At 93.7% G+C, this 17,727-nt stretch overlaps 1 protein-coding gene across 1 annotated transcript in view; it reads right to left on the bottom strand.

The window, feature by feature from the left end:
* LOC125446188 (basic proline-rich protein-like) overlaps positions 1-17,727 on the bottom strand; it is an 86,014-nt gene that overhangs the window by 10,806 nt on the left and 57,481 nt on the right. The window contains exon 4 of the mRNA XM_048519743.1: positions 9,244-10,743. Within this exon, the coding sequence (XP_048375700.1) occupies positions 9,244-10,743 (1,500 nt within the window). The remainder of the gene's footprint in view (positions 1-9,243; positions 10,744-17,727) is intronic.

Here is a 17,727-nt window from a genome sequence, read left to right as displayed (position 1 = left end):
GGGGGGGGGGGGGGTGGGGGGGGGGGGGGGTGGGGGGGGGGGGGGGTGGGGGGGGGGGGGGGTGGGGGGGGGGGGGGGTGGGGGGGGGGGGGGGTGGGGGGGGGGGGGGGTGGGGGGGGGGGGGGGTGGGGGGGGGGGGGGGTGGGGGGGGGGGGGGGTGGGGGGGGGGGGGGGTGGGGGGGGGGGGGGGTGGGGGGGGGGGGGGGTGGGGGGGGGGGGGGGTGGGGGGGGGGGGGGGTGGGGGGGGGGGGGGGTGGGGGGGGGGGGGGGTGGGGGGGGGGGGGGGTGGGGGGGGGGGGGGGTGGGGGGGGGGGGGGGTGGGGGGGGGGGGGGGTGGGGGGGGGGGGGGGTGGGGGGGGGGGGGGGTGGGGGGGGGGGGGGGTGGGGGGGGGGGGGGGTGGGGGGGGGGGGGGGTGGGGGGGGGGGGGGGTGGGGGGGGGGGGGGGTGGGGGGGGGGGGGGGTGGGGGGGGGGGGGGGTGGGGGGGGGGGGGGGTGGGGGGGGGGGGGGGTGGGGGGGGGGGGGGGTGGGGGGGGGGGGGGGTGGGGGGGGGGGGGGGTGGGGGGGGGGGGGGGTGGGGGGGGGGGGGGGTGGGGGGGGGGGGGGGTGGGGGGGGGGGGGGGTGGGGGGGGGGGGGGGTGGGGGGGGGGGGGGGTGGGGGGGGGGGGGGGTGGGGGGGGGGGGGGGTGGGGGGGGGGGGGGGTGGGGGGGGGGGGGGGTGGGGGGGGGGGGGGGTGGGGGGGGGGGGGGGTGGGGGGGGGGGGGGGTGGGGGGGGGGGGGGGTGGGGGGGGGGGGGGGTGGGGGGGGGGGGGGGTGGGGGGGGGGGGGGGTGGGGGGGGGGGGGGGTGGGGGGGGGGGGGGGTGGGGGGGGGGGGGGGTGGGGGGGGGGGGGGGTGGGGGGGGGGGGGGGTGGGGGGGGGGGGGGGTGGGGGGGGGGGGGGGTGGGGGGGGGGGGGGGTGGGGGGGGGGGGGGGTGGGGGGGGGGGGGGGTGGGGGGGGGGGGGGGTGGGGGGGGGGGGGGGTGGGGGGGGGGGGGGGTGGGGGGGGGGGGGGGTGGGGGGGGGGGGGGGTGGGGGGGGGGGGGGGTGGGGGGGGGGGGGGGTGGGGGGGGGGGGGGGTGGGGGGGGGGGGGGGTGGGGGGGGGGGGGGGTGGGGGGGGGGGGGGGTGGGGGGGGGGGGGGGTGGGGGGGGGGGGGGGTGGGGGGGGGGGGGGGTGGGGGGGGGGGGGGGTGGGGGGGGGGGGGGGTGGGGGGGGGGGGGGGTGGGGGGGGGGGGGGGTGGGGGGGGGGGGGGGTGGGGGGGGGGGGGGGTGGGGGGGGGGGGGGGTGGGGGGGGGGGGGGGTGGGGGGGGGGGGGGGTGGGGGGGGGGGGGGGTGGGGGGGGGGGGGGGTGGGGGGGGGGGGGGGTGGGGGGGGGGGGGGGTGGGGGGGGGGGGGGGTGGGGGGGGGGGGGGGTGGGGGGGGGGGGGGGTGGGGGGGGGGGGGGGTGGGGGGGGGGGGGGGTGGGGGGGGGGGGGGGTGGGGGGGGGGGGGGGTGGGGGGGGGGGGGGGTGGGGGGGGGGGGGGGTGGGGGGGGGGGGGGGTGGGGGGGGGGGGGGGTGGGGGGGGGGGGGGGTGGGGGGGGGGGGGGGTGGGGGGGGGGGGGGGTGGGGGGGGGGGGGGGTGGGGGGGGGGGGGGGTGGGGGGGGGGGGGGGTGGGGGGGGGGGGGGGTGGGGGGGGGGGGGGGTGGGGGGGGGGGGGGGTGGGGGGGGGGGGGGGTGGGGGGGGGGGGGGGTGGGGGGGGGGGGGGGTGGGGGGGGGGGGGGGTGGGGGGGGGGGGGGGTGGGGGGGGGGGGGGGTGGGGGGGGGGGGGGGTGGGGGGGGGGGGGGGTGGGGGGGGGGGGGGGTGGGGGGGGGGGGGGGTGGGGGGGGGGGGGGGTGGGGGGGGGGGGGGGTGGGGGGGGGGGGGGGTGGGGGGGGGGGGGGGTGGGGGGGGGGGGGGGTGGGGGGGGGGGGGGGTGGGGGGGGGGGGGGGTGGGGGGGGGGGGGGGTGGGGGGGGGGGGGGGTGGGGGGGGGGGGGGGTGGGGGGGGGGGGGGGTGGGGGGGGGGGGGGGTGGGGGGGGGGGGGGGTGGGGGGGGGGGGGGGTGGGGGGGGGGGGGGGTGGGGGGGGGGGGGGGTGGGGGGGGGGGGGGGTGGGGGGGGGGGGGGGTGGGGGGGGGGGGGGGTGGGGGGGGGGGGGGGTGGGGGGGGGGGGGGGTGGGGGGGGGGGGGGGTGGGGGGGGGGGGGGGTGGGGGGGGGGGGGGGTGGGGGGGGGGGGGGGTGGGGGGGGGGGGGGGTGGGGGGGGGGGGGGGTGGGGGGGGGGGGGGGTGGGGGGGGGGGGGGGTGGGGGGGGGGGGGGGTGGGGGGGGGGGGGGGTGGGGGGGGGGGGGGGTGGGGGGGGGGGGGGGTGGGGGGGGGGGGGGGTGGGGGGGGGGGGGGGTGGGGGGGGGGGGGGGTGGGGGGGGGGGGGGGTGGGGGGGGGGGGGGGTGGGGGGGGGGGGGGGTGGGGGGGGGGGGGGGTGGGGGGGGGGGGGGGTGGGGGGGGGGGGGGGTGGGGGGGGGGGGGGGTGGGGGGGGGGGGGGGTGGGGGGGGGGGGGGGTGGGGGGGGGGGGGGGTGGGGGGGGGGGGGGGTGGGGGGGGGGGGGGGTGGGGGGGGGGGGGGGTGGGGGGGGGGGGGGGTGGGGGGGGGGGGGGGTGGGGGGGGGGGGGGGTGGGGGGGGGGGGGGGTGGGGGGGGGGGGGGGTGGGGGGGGGGGGGGGTGGGGGGGGGGGGGGGTGGGGGGGGGGGGGGGTGGGGGGGGGGGGGGGTGGGGGGGGGGGGGGGTGGGGGGGGGGGGGGGTGGGGGGGGGGGGGGGTGGGGGGGGGGGGGGGTGGGGGGGGGGGGGGGTGGGGGGGGGGGGGGGTGGGGGGGGGGGGGGGTGGGGGGGGGGGGGGGTGGGGGGGGGGGGGGGTGGGGGGGGGGGGGGGTGGGGGGGGGGGGGGGTGGGGGGGGGGGGGGGTGGGGGGGGGGGGGGGTGGGGGGGGGGGGGGGTGGGGGGGGGGGGGGGTGGGGGGGGGGGGGGGTGGGGGGGGGGGGGGGTGGGGGGGGGGGGGGGTGGGGGGGGGGGGGGGTGGGGGGGGGGGGGGGTGGGGGGGGGGGGGGGTGGGGGGGGGGGGGGGTGGGGGGGGGGGGGGGTGGGGGGGGGGGGGGGTGGGGGGGGGGGGGGGTGGGGGGGGGGGGGGGTGGGGGGGGGGGGGGGTGGGGGGGGGGGGGGGTGGGGGGGGGGGGGGGTGGGGGGGGGGGGGGGTGGGGGGGGGGGGGGGTGGGGGGGGGGGGGGGTGGGGGGGGGGGGGGGTGGGGGGGGGGGGGGGTGGGGGGGGGGGGGGGTGGGGGGGGGGGGGGGTGGGGGGGGGGGGGGGTGGGGGGGGGGGGGGGTGGGGGGGGGGGGGGGTGGGGGGGGGGGGGGGTGGGGGGGGGGGGGGGTGGGGGGGGGGGGGGGTGGGGGGGGGGGGGGGTGGGGGGGGGGGGGGGTGGGGGGGGGGGGGGGTGGGGGGGGGGGGGGGTGGGGGGGGGGGGGGGTGGGGGGGGGGGGGGGTGGGGGGGGGGGGGGGTGGGGGGGGGGGGGGGTGGGGGGGGGGGGGGGTGGGGGGGGGGGGGGGTGGGGGGGGGGGGGGGTGGGGGGGGGGGGGGGTGGGGGGGGGGGGGGGTGGGGGGGGGGGGGGGTGGGGGGGGGGGGGGGTGGGGGGGGGGGGGGGTGGGGGGGGGGGGGGGTGGGGGGGGGGGGGGGTGGGGGGGGGGGGGGGTGGGGGGGGGGGGGGGTGGGGGGGGGGGGGGGTGGGGGGGGGGGGGGGTGGGGGGGGGGGGGGGTGGGGGGGGGGGGGGGTGGGGGGGGGGGGGGGTGGGGGGGGGGGGGGGTGGGGGGGGGGGGGGGTGGGGGGGGGGGGGGGTGGGGGGGGGGGGGGGTGGGGGGGGGGGGGGGTGGGGGGGGGGGGGGGTGGGGGGGGGGGGGGGTGGGGGGGGGGGGGGGTGGGGGGGGGGGGGGGTGGGGGGGGGGGGGGGTGGGGGGGGGGGGGGGTGGGGGGGGGGGGGGGTGGGGGGGGGGGGGGGTGGGGGGGGGGGGGGGTGGGGGGGGGGGGGGGTGGGGGGGGGGGGGGGTGGGGGGGGGGGGGGGTGGGGGGGGGGGGGGGTGGGGGGGGGGGGGGGTGGGGGGGGGGGGGGGTGGGGGGGGGGGGGGGTGGGGGGGGGGGGGGGTGGGGGGGGGGGGGGGTGGGGGGGGGGGGGGGTGGGGGGGGGGGGGGGTGGGGGGGGGGGGGGGTGGGGGGGGGGGGGGGTGGGGGGGGGGGGGGGTGGGGGGGGGGGGGGGTGGGGGGGGGGGGGGGTGGGGGGGGGGGGGGGTGGGGGGGGGGGGGGGTGGGGGGGGGGGGGGGTGGGGGGGGGGGGGGGTGGGGGGGGGGGGGGGTGGGGGGGGGGGGGGGTGGGGGGGGGGGGGGGTGGGGGGGGGGGGGGGTGGGGGGGGGGGGGGGTGGGGGGGGGGGGGGGTGGGGGGGGGGGGGGGTGGGGGGGGGGGGGGGTGGGGGGGGGGGGGGGTGGGGGGGGGGGGGGGTGGGGGGGGGGGGGGGTGGGGGGGGGGGGGGGTGGGGGGGGGGGGGGGTGGGGGGGGGGGGGGGTGGGGGGGGGGGGGGGTGGGGGGGGGGGGGGGTGGGGGGGGGGGGGGGTGGGGGGGGGGGGGGGTGGGGGGGGGGGGGGGTGGGGGGGGGGGGGGGTGGGGGGGGGGGGGGGTGGGGGGGGGGGGGGGTGGGGGGGGGGGGGGGTGGGGGGGGGGGGGGGTGGGGGGGGGGGGGGGTGGGGGGGGGGGGGGGTGGGGGGGGGGGGGGGTGGGGGGGGGGGGGGGTGGGGGGGGGGGGGGGTGGGGGGGGGGGGGGGTGGGGGGGGGGGGGGGTGGGGGGGGGGGGGGGTGGGGGGGGGGGGGGGTGGGGGGGGGGGGGGGTGGGGGGGGGGGGGGGTGGGGGGGGGGGGGGGTGGGGGGGGGGGGGGGTGGGGGGGGGGGGGGGTGGGGGGGGGGGGGGGTGGGGGGGGGGGGGGGTGGGGGGGGGGGGGGGTGGGGGGGGGGGGGGGTGGGGGGGGGGGGGGGTGGGGGGGGGGGGGGGTGGGGGGGGGGGGGGGTGGGGGGGGGGGGGGGTGGGGGGGGGGGGGGGTGGGGGGGGGGGGGGGTGGGGGGGGGGGGGGGTGGGGGGGGGGGGGGGTGGGGGGGGGGGGGGGTGGGGGGGGGGGGGGGTGGGGGGGGGGGGGGGTGGGGGGGGGGGGGGGTGGGGGGGGGGGGGGGTGGGGGGGGGGGGGGGTGGGGGGGGGGGGGGGTGGGGGGGGGGGGGGGTGGGGGGGGGGGGGGGTGGGGGGGGGGGGGGGTGGGGGGGGGGGGGGGTGGGGGGGGGGGGGGGTGGGGGGGGGGGGGGGTGGGGGGGGGGGGGGGTGGGGGGGGGGGGGGGTGGGGGGGGGGGGGGGTGGGGGGGGGGGGGGGTGGGGGGGGGGGGGGGTGGGGGGGGGGGGGGGTGGGGGGGGGGGGGGGTGGGGGGGGGGGGGGGTGGGGGGGGGGGGGGGTGGGGGGGGGGGGGGGTGGGGGGGGGGGGGGGTGGGGGGGGGGGGGGGTGGGGGGGGGGGGGGGTGGGGGGGGGGGGGGGTGGGGGGGGGGGGGGGTGGGGGGGGGGGGGGGTGGGGGGGGGGGGGGGTGGGGGGGGGGGGGGGTGGGGGGGGGGGGGGGTGGGGGGGGGGGGGGGTGGGGGGGGGGGGGGGTGGGGGGGGGGGGGGGTGGGGGGGGGGGGGGGTGGGGGGGGGGGGGGGTGGGGGGGGGGGGGGGTGGGGGGGGGGGGGGGTGGGGGGGGGGGGGGGTGGGGGGGGGGGGGGGTGGGGGGGGGGGGGGGTGGGGGGGGGGGGGGGTGGGGGGGGGGGGGGGTGGGGGGGGGGGGGGGTGGGGGGGGGGGGGGGTGGGGGGGGGGGGGGGTGGGGGGGGGGGGGGGTGGGGGGGGGGGGGGGTGGGGGGGGGGGGGGGTGGGGGGGGGGGGGGGTGGGGGGGGGGGGGGGTGGGGGGGGGGGGGGGTGGGGGGGGGGGGGGGTGGGGGGGGGGGGGGGTGGGGGGGGGGGGGGGTGGGGGGGGGGGGGGGTGGGGGGGGGGGGGGGTGGGGGGGGGGGGGGGTGGGGGGGGGGGGGGGTGGGGGGGGGGGGGGGTGGGGGGGGGGGGGGGTGGGGGGGGGGGGGGGTGGGGGGGGGGGGGGGTGGGGGGGGGGGGGGGTGGGGGGGGGGGGGGGTGGGGGGGGGGGGGGGTGGGGGGGGGGGGGGGTGGGGGGGGGGGGGGGTGGGGGGGGGGGGGGGTGGGGGGGGGGGGGGGTGGGGGGGGGGGGGGGTGGGGGGGGGGGGGGGTGGGGGGGGGGGGGGGTGGGGGGGGGGGGGGGTGGGGGGGGGGGGGGGTGGGGGGGGGGGGGGGTGGGGGGGGGGGGGGGTGGGGGGGGGGGGGGGTGGGGGGGGGGGGGGGTGGGGGGGGGGGGGGGTGGGGGGGGGGGGGGGTGGGGGGGGGGGGGGGTGGGGGGGGGGGGGGGTGGGGGGGGGGGGGGGTGGGGGGGGGGGGGGGTGGGGGGGGGGGGGGGTGGGGGGGGGGGGGGGTGGGGGGGGGGGGGGGTGGGGGGGGGGGGGGGTGGGGGGGGGGGGGGGTGGGGGGGGGGGGGGGTGGGGGGGGGGGGGGGTGGGGGGGGGGGGGGGTGGGGGGGGGGGGGGGTGGGGGGGGGGGGGGGTGGGGGGGGGGGGGGGTGGGGGGGGGGGGGGGTGGGGGGGGGGGGGGGTGGGGGGGGGGGGGGGTGGGGGGGGGGGGGGGTGGGGGGGGGGGGGGGTGGGGGGGGGGGGGGGTGGGGGGGGGGGGGGGTGGGGGGGGGGGGGGGTGGGGGGGGGGGGGGGTGGGGGGGGGGGGGGGTGGGGGGGGGGGGGGGTGGGGGGGGGGGGGGGTGGGGGGGGGGGGGGGTGGGGGGGGGGGGGGGTGGGGGGGGGGGGGGGTGGGGGGGGGGGGGGGTGGGGGGGGGGGGGGGTGGGGGGGGGGGGGGGTGGGGGGGGGGGGGGGTGGGGGGGGGGGGGGGTGGGGGGGGGGGGGGGTGGGGGGGGGGGGGGGTGGGGGGGGGGGGGGGTGGGGGGGGGGGGGGGTGGGGGGGGGGGGGGGTGGGGGGGGGGGGGGGTGGGGGGGGGGGGGGGTGGGGGGGGGGGGGGGTGGGGGGGGGGGGGGGTGGGGGGGGGGGGGGGTGGGGGGGGGGGGGGGTGGGGGGGGGGGGGGGTGGGGGGGGGGGGGGGTGGGGGGGGGGGGGGGTGGGGGGGGGGGGGGGTGGGGGGGGGGGGGGGTGGGGGGGGGGGGGGGTGGGGGGGGGGGGGGGTGGGGGGGGGGGGGGGTGGGGGGGGGGGGGGGTGGGGGGGGGGGGGGGTGGGGGGGGGGGGGGGTGGGGGGGGGGGGGGGTGGGGGGGGGGGGGGGTGGGGGGGGGGGGGGGTGGGGGGGGGGGGGGGTGGGGGGGGGGGGGGGTGGGGGGGGGGGGGGGTGGGGGGGGGGGGGGGTGGGGGGGGGGGGGGGTGGGGGGGGGGGGGGGTGGGGGGGGGGGGGGGTGGGGGGGGGGGGGGGTGGGGGGGGGGGGGGGTGGGGGGGGGGGGGGGTGGGGGGGGGGGGGGGTGGGGGGGGGGGGGGGTGGGGGGGGGGGGGGGTGGGGGGGGGGGGGGGTGGGGGGGGGGGGGGGTGGGGGGGGGGGGGGGTGGGGGGGGGGGGGGGTGGGGGGGGGGGGGGGTGGGGGGGGGGGGGGGTGGGGGGGGGGGGGGGTGGGGGGGGGGGGGGGTGGGGGGGGGGGGGGGTGGGGGGGGGGGGGGGTGGGGGGGGGGGGGGGTGGGGGGGGGGGGGGGTGGGGGGGGGGGGGGGTGGGGGGGGGGGGGGGTGGGGGGGGGGGGGGGTGGGGGGGGGGGGGGGTGGGGGGGGGGGGGGGTGGGGGGGGGGGGGGGTGGGGGGGGGGGGGGGTGGGGGGGGGGGGGGGTGGGGGGGGGGGGGGGTGGGGGGGGGGGGGGGTGGGGGGGGGGGGGGGTGGGGGGGGGGGGGGGTGGGGGGGGGGGGGGGTGGGGGGGGGGGGGGGTGGGGGGGGGGGGGGGTGGGGGGGGGGGGGGGTGGGGGGGGGGGGGGGTGGGGGGGGGGGGGGGTGGGGGGGGGGGGGGGTGGGGGGGGGGGGGGGTGGGGGGGGGGGGGGGTGGGGGGGGGGGGGGGTGGGGGGGGGGGGGGGTGGGGGGGGGGGGGGGTGGGGGGGGGGGGGGGTGGGGGGGGGGGGGGGTGGGGGGGGGGGGGGGTGGGGGGGGGGGGGGGTGGGGGGGGGGGGGGGTGGGGGGGGGGGGGGGTGGGGGGGGGGGGGGGTGGGGGGGGGGGGGGGTGGGGGGGGGGGGGGGTGGGGGGGGGGGGGGGTGGGGGGGGGGGGGGGTGGGGGGGGGGGGGGGTGGGGGGGGGGGGGGGTGGGGGGGGGGGGGGGTGGGGGGGGGGGGGGGTGGGGGGGGGGGGGGGTGGGGGGGGGGGGGGGTGGGGGGGGGGGGGGGTGGGGGGGGGGGGGGGTGGGGGGGGGGGGGGGTGGGGGGGGGGGGGGGTGGGGGGGGGGGGGGGTGGGGGGGGGGGGGGGTGGGGGGGGGGGGGGGTGGGGGGGGGGGGGGGTGGGGGGGGGGGGGGGTGGGGGGGGGGGGGGGTGGGGGGGGGGGGGGGTGGGGGGGGGGGGGGGTGGGGGGGGGGGGGGGTGGGGGGGGGGGGGGGTGGGGGGGGGGGGGGGTGGGGGGGGGGGGGGGTGGGGGGGGGGGGGGGTGGGGGGGGGGGGGGGTGGGGGGGGGGGGGGGTGGGGGGGGGGGGGGGTGGGGGGGGGGGGGGGTGGGGGGGGGGGGGGGTGGGGGGGGGGGGGGGTGGGGGGGGGGGGGGGTGGGGGGGGGGGGGGGTGGGGGGGGGGGGGGGTGGGGGGGGGGGGGGGTGGGGGGGGGGGGGGGTGGGGGGGGGGGGGGGTGGGGGGGGGGGGGGGTGGGGGGGGGGGGGGGTGGGGGGGGGGGGGGGTGGGGGGGGGGGGGGGTGGGGGGGGGGGGGGGTGGGGGGGGGGGGGGGTGGGGGGGGGGGGGGGTGGGGGGGGGGGGGGGTGGGGGGGGGGGGGGGTGGGGGGGGGGGGGGGTGGGGGGGGGGGGGGGTGGGGGGGGGGGGGGGTGGGGGGGGGGGGGGGTGGGGGGGGGGGGGGGTGGGGGGGGGGGGGGGTGGGGGGGGGGGGGGGTGGGGGGGGGGGGGGGTGGGGGGGGGGGGGGGTGGGGGGGGGGGGGGGTGGGGGGGGGGGGGGGTGGGGGGGGGGGGGGGTGGGGGGGGGGGGGGGTGGGGGGGGGGGGGGGTGGGGGGGGGGGGGGGTGGGGGGGGGGGGGGGTGGGGGGGGGGGGGGGTGGGGGGGGGGGGGGGTGGGGGGGGGGGGGGGTGGGGGGGGGGGGGGGTGGGGGGGGGGGGGGGTGGGGGGGGGGGGGGGTGGGGGGGGGGGGGGGTGGGGGGGGGGGGGGGTGGGGGGGGGGGGGGGTGGGGGGGGGGGGGGGTGGGGGGGGGGGGGGGTGGGGGGGGGGGGGGGTGGGGGGGGGGGGGGGTGGGGGGGGGGGGGGGTGGGGGGGGGGGGGGGTGGGGGGGGGGGGGGGTGGGGGGGGGGGGGGGTGGGGGGGGGGGGGGGTGGGGGGGGGGGGGGGTGGGGGGGGGGGGGGGTGGGGGGGGGGGGGGGTGGGGGGGGGGGGGGGTGGGGGGGGGGGGGGGTGGGGGGGGGGGGGGGTGGGGGGGGGGGGGGGTGGGGGGGGGGGGGGGTGGGGGGGGGGGGGGGTGGGGGGGGGGGGGGGTGGGGGGGGGGGGGGGTGGGGGGGGGGGGGGGTGGGGGGGGGGGGGGGTGGGGGGGGGGGGGGGTGGGGGGGGGGGGGGGTGGGGGGGGGGGGGGGTGGGGGGGGGGGGGGGTGGGGGGGGGGGGGGGTGGGGGGGGGGGGGGGTGGGGGGGGGGGGGGGTGGGGGGGGGGGGGGGTGGGGGGGGGGGGGGGTGGGGGGGGGGGGGGGTGGGGGGGGGGGGGGGTGGGGGGGGGGGGGGGTGGGGGGGGGGGGGGGTGGGGGGGGGGGGGGGTGGGGGGGGGGGGGGGTGGGGGGGGGGGGGGGTGGGGGGGGGGGGGGGTGGGGGGGGGGGGGGGTGGGGGGGGGGGGGGGTGGGGGGGGGGGGGGGTGGGGGGGGGGGGGGGTGGGGGGGGGGGGGGGTGGGGGGGGGGGGGGGTGGGGGGGGGGGGGGGTGGGGGGGGGGGGGGGTGGGGGGGGGGGGGGGTGGGGGGGGGGGGGGGTGGGGGGGGGGGGGGGTGGGGGGGGGGGGGGGTGGGGGGGGGGGGGGGTGGGGGGGGGGGGGGGTGGGGGGGGGGGGGGGTGGGGGGGGGGGGGGGTGGGGGGGGGGGGGGGTGGGGGGGGGGGGGGGTGGGGGGGGGGGGGGGTGGGGGGGGGGGGGGGTGGGGGGGGGGGGGGGTGGGGGGGGGGGGGGGTGGGGGGGGGGGGGGGTGGGGGGGGGGGGGGGTGGGGGGGGGGGGGGGTGGGGGGGGGGGGGGGTGGGGGGGGGGGGGGGTGGGGGGGGGGGGGGGTGGGGGGGGGGGGGGGTGGGGGGGGGGGGGGGTGGGGGGGGGGGGGGGTGGGGGGGGGGGGGGGTGGGGGGGGGGGGGGGTGGGGGGGGGGGGGGGTGGGGGGGGGGGGGGGTGGGGGGGGGGGGGGGTGGGGGGGGGGGGGGGTGGGGGGGGGGGGGGGTGGGGGGGGGGGGGGGTGGGGGGGGGGGGGGGTGGGGGGGGGGGGGGGTGGGGGGGGGGGGGGGTGGGGGGGGGGGGGGGTGGGGGGGGGGGGGGGTGGGGGGGGGGGGGGGTGGGGGGGGGGGGGGGTGGGGGGGGGGGGGGGTGGGGGGGGGGGGGGGTGGGGGGGGGGGGGGGTGGGGGGGGGGGGGGGTGGGGGGGGGGGGGGGTGGGGGGGGGGGGGGGTGGGGGGGGGGGGGGGTGGGGGGGGGGGGGGGTGGGGGGGGGGGGGGGTGGGGGGGGGGGGGGGTGGGGGGGGGGGGGGGTGGGGGGGGGGGGGGGTGGGGGGGGGGGGGGGTGGGGGGGGGGGGGGGTGGGGGGGGGGGGGGGTGGGGGGGGGGGGGGGTGGGGGGGGGGGGGGGTGGGGGGGGGGGGGGGTGGGGGGGGGGGGGGGTGGGGGGGGGGGGGGGTGGGGGGGGGGGGGGGTGGGGGGGGGGGGGGGTGGGGGGGGGGGGGGGTGGGGGGGGGGGGGGGTGGGGGGGGGGGGGGGTGGGGGGGGGGGGGGGTGGGGGGGGGGGGGGGTGGGGGGGGGGGGGGGTGGGGGGGGGGGGGGGTGGGGGGGGGGGGGGGTGGGGGGGGGGGGGGGTGGGGGGGGGGGGGGGTGGGGGGGGGGGGGGGTGGGGGGGGGGGGGGGTGGGGGGGGGGGGGGGTGGGGGGGGGGGGGGGTGGGGGGGGGGGGGGGTGGGGGGGGGGGGGGGTGGGGGGGGGGGGGGGTGGGGGGGGGGGGGGGTGGGGGGGGGGGGGGGTGGGGGGGGGGGGGGGTGGGGGGGGGGGGGGGTGGGGGGGGGGGGGGGTGGGGGGGGGGGGGGGTGGGGGGGGGGGGGGGTGGGGGGGGGGGGGGGTGGGGGGGGGGGGGGGTGGGGGGGGGGGGGGGTGGGGGGGGGGGGGGGTGGGGGGGGGGGGGGGTGGGGGGGGGGGGGGGTGGGGGGGGGGGGGGGTGGGGGGGGGGGGGGGTGGGGGGGGGGGGGGGTGGGGGGGGGGGGGGGTGGGGGGGGGGGGGGGTGGGGGGGGGGGGGGGTGGGGGGGGGGGGGGGTGGGGGGGGGGGGGGGTGGGGGGGGGGGGGGGTGGGGGGGGGGGGGGGTGGGGGGGGGGGGGGGTGGGGGGGGGGGGGGGTGGGGGGGGGGGGGGGTGGGGGGGGGGGGGGGTGGGGGGGGGGGGGGGTGGGGGGGGGGGGGGGTGGGGGGGGGGGGGGGTGGGGGGGGGGGGGGGTGGGGGGGGGGGGGGGTGGGGGGGGGGGGGGGTGGGGGGGGGGGGGGGTGGGGGGGGGGGGGGGTGGGGGGGGGGGGGGGTGGGGGGGGGGGGGGGTGGGGGGGGGGGGGGGTGGGGGGGGGGGGGGGTGGGGGGGGGGGGGGGTGGGGGGGGGGGGGGGTGGGGGGGGGGGGGGGTGGGGGGGGGGGGGGGTGGGGGGGGGGGGGGGTGGGGGGGGGGGGGGGTGGGGGGGGGGGGGGGTGGGGGGGGGGGGGGGTGGGGGGGGGGGGGGGTGGGGGGGGGGGGGGGTGGGGGGGGGGGGGGGTGGGGGGGGGGGGGGGTGGGGGGGGGGGGGGGTGGGGGGGGGGGGGGGTGGGGGGGGGGGGGGGTGGGGGGGGGGGGGGGTGGGGGGGGGGGGGGGTGGGGGGGGGGGGGGGTGGGGGGGGGGGGGGGTGGGGGGGGGGGGGGGTGGGGGGGGGGGGGGGTGGGGGGGGGGGGGGGTGGGGGGGGGGGGGGGTGGGGGGGGGGGGGGGTGGGGGGGGGGGGGGGTGGGGGGGGGGGGGGGTGGGGGGGGGGGGGGGTGGGGGGGGGGGGGGGTGGGGGGGGGGGGGGGTGGGGGGGGGGGGGGGTGGGGGGGGGGGGGGGTGGGGGGGGGGGGGGGTGGGGGGGGGGGGGGGTGGGGGGGGGGGGGGGTGGGGGGGGGGGGGGGTGGGGGGGGGGGGGGGTGGGGGGGGGGGGGGGTGGGGGGGGGGGGGGGTGGGGGGGGGGGGGGGTGGGGGGGGGGGGGGGTGGGGGGGGGGGGGGGTGGGGGGGGGGGGGGGTGGGGGGGGGGGGGGGTGGGGGGGGGGGGGGGTGGGGGGGGGGGGGGGTGGGGGGGGGGGGGGGTGGGGGGGGGGGGGGGTGGGGGGGGGGGGGGGTGGGGGGGGGGGGGGGTGGGGGGGGGGGGGGGTGGGGGGGGGGGGGGGTGGGGGGGGGGGGGGGTGGGGGGGGGGGGGGGTGGGGGGGGGGGGGGGTGGGGGGGGGGGGGGGTGGGGGGGGGGGGGGGTGGGGGGGGGGGGGGGTGGGGGGGGGGGGGGGTGGGGGGGGGGGGGGGTGGGGGGGGGGGGGGGTGGGGGGGGGGGGGGGTGGGGGGGGGGGGGGGTGGGGGGGGGGGGGGGTGGGGGGGGGGGGGGGTGGGGGGGGGGGGGGGTGGGGGGGGGGGGGGGTGGGGGGGGGGGGGGGTGGGGGGGGGGGGGGGTGGGGGGGGGGGGGGGTGGGGGGGGGGGGGGGTGGGGGGGGGGGGGGGTGGGGGGGGGGGGGGGTGGGGGGGGGGGGGGGTGGGGGGGGGGGGGGGTGGGGGGGGGGGGGGGTGGGGGGGGGGGGGGGTGGGGGGGGGGGGGGGTGGGGGGGGGGGGGGGTGGGGGGGGGGGGGGGTGGGGGGGGGGGGGGGTGGGGGGGGGGGGGGGTGGGGGGGGGGGGGGGTGGGGGGGGGGGGGGGTGGGGGGGGGGGGGGGTGGGGGGGGGGGGGGGTGGGGGGGGGGGGGGGTGGGGGGGGGGGGGGGTGGGGGGGGGGGGGGGTGGGGGGGGGGGGGGGTGGGGGGGGGGGGGGGTGGGGGGGGGGGGGGGTGGGGGGGGGGGGGGGTGGGGGGGGGGGGGGGTGGGGGGGGGGGGGGGTGGGGGGGGGGGGGGGTGGGGGGGGGGGGGGGTGGGGGGGGGGGGGGGTGGGGGGGGGGGGGGGTGGGGGGGGGGGGGGGTGGGGGGGGGGGGGGGTGGGGGGGGGGGGGGGTGGGGGGGGGGGGGGGTGGGGGGGGGGGGGGGTGGGGGGGGGGGGGGGTGGGGGGGGGGGGGGGTGGGGGGGGGGGGGGGTGGGGGGGGGGGGGGGTGGGGGGGGGGGGGGGTGGGGGGGGGGGGGGGTGGGGGGGGGGGGGGGTGGGGGGGGGGGGGGGTGGGGGGGGGGGGGGGTGGGGGGGGGGGGGGGTGGGGGGGGGGGGGGGTGGGGGGGGGGGGGGGTGGGGGGGGGGGGGGGTGGGGGGGGGGGGGGGTGGGGGGGGGGGGGGGTGGGGGGGGGGGGGGGTGGGGGGGGGGGGGGGTGGGGGGGGGGGGGGGTGGGGGGGGGGGGGGGTGGGGGGGGGGGGGGGTGGGGGGGGGGGGGGGTGGGGGGGGGGGGGGGTGGGGGGGGGGGGGGGTGGGGGGGGGGGGGGGTGGGGGGGGGGGGGGGTGGGGGGGGGGGGGGGTGGGGGGGGGGGGGGGTGGGGGGGGGGGGGGGTGGGGGGGGGGGGGGGTGGGGGGGGGGGGGGGTGGGGGGGGGGGGGGGTGGGGGGGGGGGGGGGTGGGGGGGGGGGGGGGTGGGGGGGGGGGGGGGTGGGGGGGGGGGGGGGTGGGGGGGGGGGGGGGTGGGGGGGGGGGGGGGTGGGGGGGGGGGGGGGTGGGGGGGGGGGGGGGTGGGGGGGGGGGGGGGTGGGGGGGGGGGGGGGTGGGGGGGGGGGGGGGTGGGGGGGGGGGGGGGTGGGGGGGGGGGGGGGTGGGGGGGGGGGGGGGTGGGGGGGGGGGGGGGTGGGGGGGGGGGGGGGTGGGGGGGGGGGGGGGTGGGGGGGGGGGGGGGTGGGGGGGGGGGGGGGTGGGGGGGGGGGGGGGTGGGGGGGGGGGGGGGTGGGGGGGGGGGGGGGTGGGGGGGGGGGGGGGTGGGGGGGGGGGGGGGTGGGGGGGGGGGGGGGTGGGGGGGGGGGGGGGTGGGGGGGGGGGGGGGTGGGGGGGGGGGGGGGTGGGGGGGGGGGGGGGTGGGGGGGGGGGGGGGTGGGGGGGGGGGGGGGTGGGGGGGGGGGGGGGTGGGGGGGGGGGGGGGTGGGGGGGGGGGGGGGTGGGGGGGGGGGGGGGTGGGGGGGGGGGGGGGTGGGGGGGGGGGGGGGTGGGGGGGGGGGGGGGTGGGGGGGGGGGGGGGTGGGGGGGGGGGGGGGTGGGGGGGGGGGGGGGTGGGGGGGGGGGGGGGTGGGGGGGGGGGGGGGTGGGGGGGGGGGGGGGTGGGGGGGGGGGGGGGTGGGGGGGGGGGGGGGTGGGGGGGGGGGGGGGTGGGGGGGGGGGGGGGTGGGGGGGGGGGGGGGTGGGGGGGGGGGGGGGTGGGGGGGGGGGGGGGTGGGGGGGGGGGGGGGTGGGGGGGGGGGGGGGTGGGGGGGGGGGGGGGTGGGGGGGGGGGGGGGTGGGGGGGGGGGGGGGTGGGGGGGGGGGGGGGTGGGGGGGGGGGGGGGTGGGGGGGGGGGGGGGTGGGGGGGGGGGGGGGTGGGGGGGGGGGGGGGTGGGGGGGGGGGGGGGTGGGGGGGGGGGGGGGTGGGGGGGGGGGGGGGTGGGGGGGGGGGGGGGTGGGGGGGGGGGGGGGTGGGGGGGGGGGGGGGTGGGGGGGGGGGGGGGTGGGGGGGGGGGGGGGTGGGGGGGGGGGGGGGTGGGGGGGGGGGGGGGTGGGGGGGGGGGGGGGTGGGGGGGGGGGGGGGTGGGGGGGGGGGGGGGTGGGGGGGGGGGGGGGTGGGGGGGGGGGGGGGTGGGGGGGGGGGGGGGTGGGGGGGGGGGGGGGTGGGGGGGGGGGGGGGTGGGGGGGGGGGGGGGTGGGGGGGGGGGGGGGTGGGGGGGGGGGGGGGTGGGGGGGGGGGGGGGTGGGGGGGGGGGGGGGTGGGGGGGGGGGGGGGTGGGGGGGGGGGGGGGTGGGGGGGGGGGGGGGTGGGGGGGGGGGGGGGTGGGGGGGGGGGGGGGTGGGGGGGGGGGGGGGTGGGGGGGGGGGGGGGTGGGGGGGGGGGGGGGTGGGGGGGGGGGGGGGTGGGGGGGGGGGGGGGTGGGGGGGGGGGGGGGTGGGGGGGGGGGGGGGTGGGGGGGGGGGGGGGTGGGGGGGGGGGGGGGTGGGGGGGGGGGGGGGTGGGGGGGGGGGGGGGTGGGGGGGGGGGGGGGTGGGGGGGGGGGGGGGTGGGGGGGGGGGGGGGTGGGGGGGGGGGGGGGTGGGGGGGGGGGGGGGTGGGGGGGGGGGGGGGTGGGGGGGGGGGGGGGTGGGGGGGGGGGGGGGTGGGGGGGGGGGGGGGTGGGGGGGGGGGGGGGTGGGGGGGGGGGGGGGTGGGGGGGGGGGGGGGTGGGGGGGGGGGGGGGTGGGGGGGGGGGGGGGTGGGGGGGGGGGGGGGTGGGGGGGGGGGGGGGTGGGGGGGGGGGGGGGTGGGGGGGGGGGGGGGTGGGGGGGGGGGGGGGTGGGGGGGGGGGGGGGTGGGGGGGGGGGGGGGTGGGGGGGGGGGGGGGTGGGGGGGGGGGGGGGTGGGGGGGGGGGGGGGTGGGGGGGGGGGGGGGTGGGGGGGGGGGGGGGTGGGGGGGGGGGGGGGTGGGGGGGGGGGGGGGTGGGGGGGGGGGGGGGTGGGGGGGGGGGGGGGTGGGGGGGGGGGGGGGTGGGGGGGGGGGGGGGTGGGGGGGGGGGGGGGTGGGGGGGGGGGGGGGTGGGGGGGGGGGGGGGTGGGGGGGGGGGGGGGTGGGGGGGGGGGGGGGTGGGGGGGGGGGGGGGTGGGGGGGGGGGGGGGTGGGGGGGGGGGGGGGTGGGGGGGGGGGGGGGTGGGGGGGGGGGGGGGTGGGGGGGGGGGGGGGTGGGGGGGGGGGGGGGTGGGGGGGGGGGGGGGTGGGGGGGGGGGGGGGTGGGGGGGGGGGGGGGTGGGGGGGGGGGGGGGTGGGGGGGGGGGGGGGTGGGGGGGGGGGGGGGTGGGGGGGGGGGGGGGTGGGGGGGGGGGGGGGTGGGGGGGGGGGGGGGTGGGGGGGGGGGGGGGTGGGGGGGGGGGGGGGTGGGGGGGGGGGGGGGTGGGGGGGGGGGGGGGTGGGGGGGGGGGGGGGTGGGGGGGGGGGGGGGTGGGGGGGGGGGGGGGTGGGGGGGGGGGGGGGTGGGGGGGGGGGGGGGTGGGGGGGGGGGGGGGTGGGGGGGGGGGGGGGTGGGGGGGGGGGGGGGTGGGGGGGGGGGGGGGTGGGGGGGGGGGGGGGTGGGGGGGGGGGGGGGTGGGGGGGGGGGGGGGTGGGGGGGGGGGGGGGTGGGGGGGGGGGGGGGTGGGGGGGGGGGGGGGTGGGGGGGGGGGGGGGTGGGGGGGGGGGGGGGTGGGGGGGGGGGGGGGTGGGGGGGGGGGGGGGTGGGGGGGGGGGGGGGTGGGGGGGGGGGGGGGTGGGGGGGGGGGGGGGTGGGGGGGGGGGGGGGTGGGGGGGGGGGGGGGTGGGGGGGGGGGGGGGTGGGGGGGGGGGGGGGTGGGGGGGGGGGGGGGTGGGGGGGGGGGGGGGTGGGGGGGGGGGGGGGTGGGGGGGGGGGGGGGTGGGGGGGGGGGGGGGTGGGGGGGGGGGGGGGTGGGGGGGGGGGGGGGTGGGGGGGGGGGGGGGTGGGGGGGGGGGGGGGTGGGGGGGGGGGGGGGTGGGGGGGGGGGGGGGTGGGGGGGGGGGGGGGTGGGGGGGGGGGGGGGTGGGGGGGGGGGGGGGTGGGGGGGGGGGGGGGTGGGGGGGGGGGGGGGTGGGGGGGGGGGGGGGTGGGGGGGGGGGGGGGTGGGGGGGGGGGGGGGTGGGGGGGGGGGGGGGTGGGGGGGGGGGGGGGTGGGGGGGGGGGGGGGTGGGGGGGGGGGGGGGTGGGGGGGGGGGGGGGTGGGGGGGGGGGGGGGTGGGGGGGGGGGGGGGTGGGGGGGGGGGGGGGTGGGGGGGGGGGGGGGTGGGGGGGGGGGGGGGT

Source organism: Sphaerodactylus townsendi, linkage group LG17 (genome assembly GCF_021028975.2).
Source record: "Sphaerodactylus townsendi isolate TG3544 linkage group LG17, MPM_Stown_v2.3, whole genome shotgun sequence".
Lineage (NCBI taxonomy): Eukaryota > Metazoa > Chordata > Lepidosauria > Squamata > Sphaerodactylidae > Sphaerodactylus > Sphaerodactylus townsendi.
Note: the sequence above shows the minus strand (reverse complement) of the source record. Positions and strands in the feature narration are given on the sequence as shown.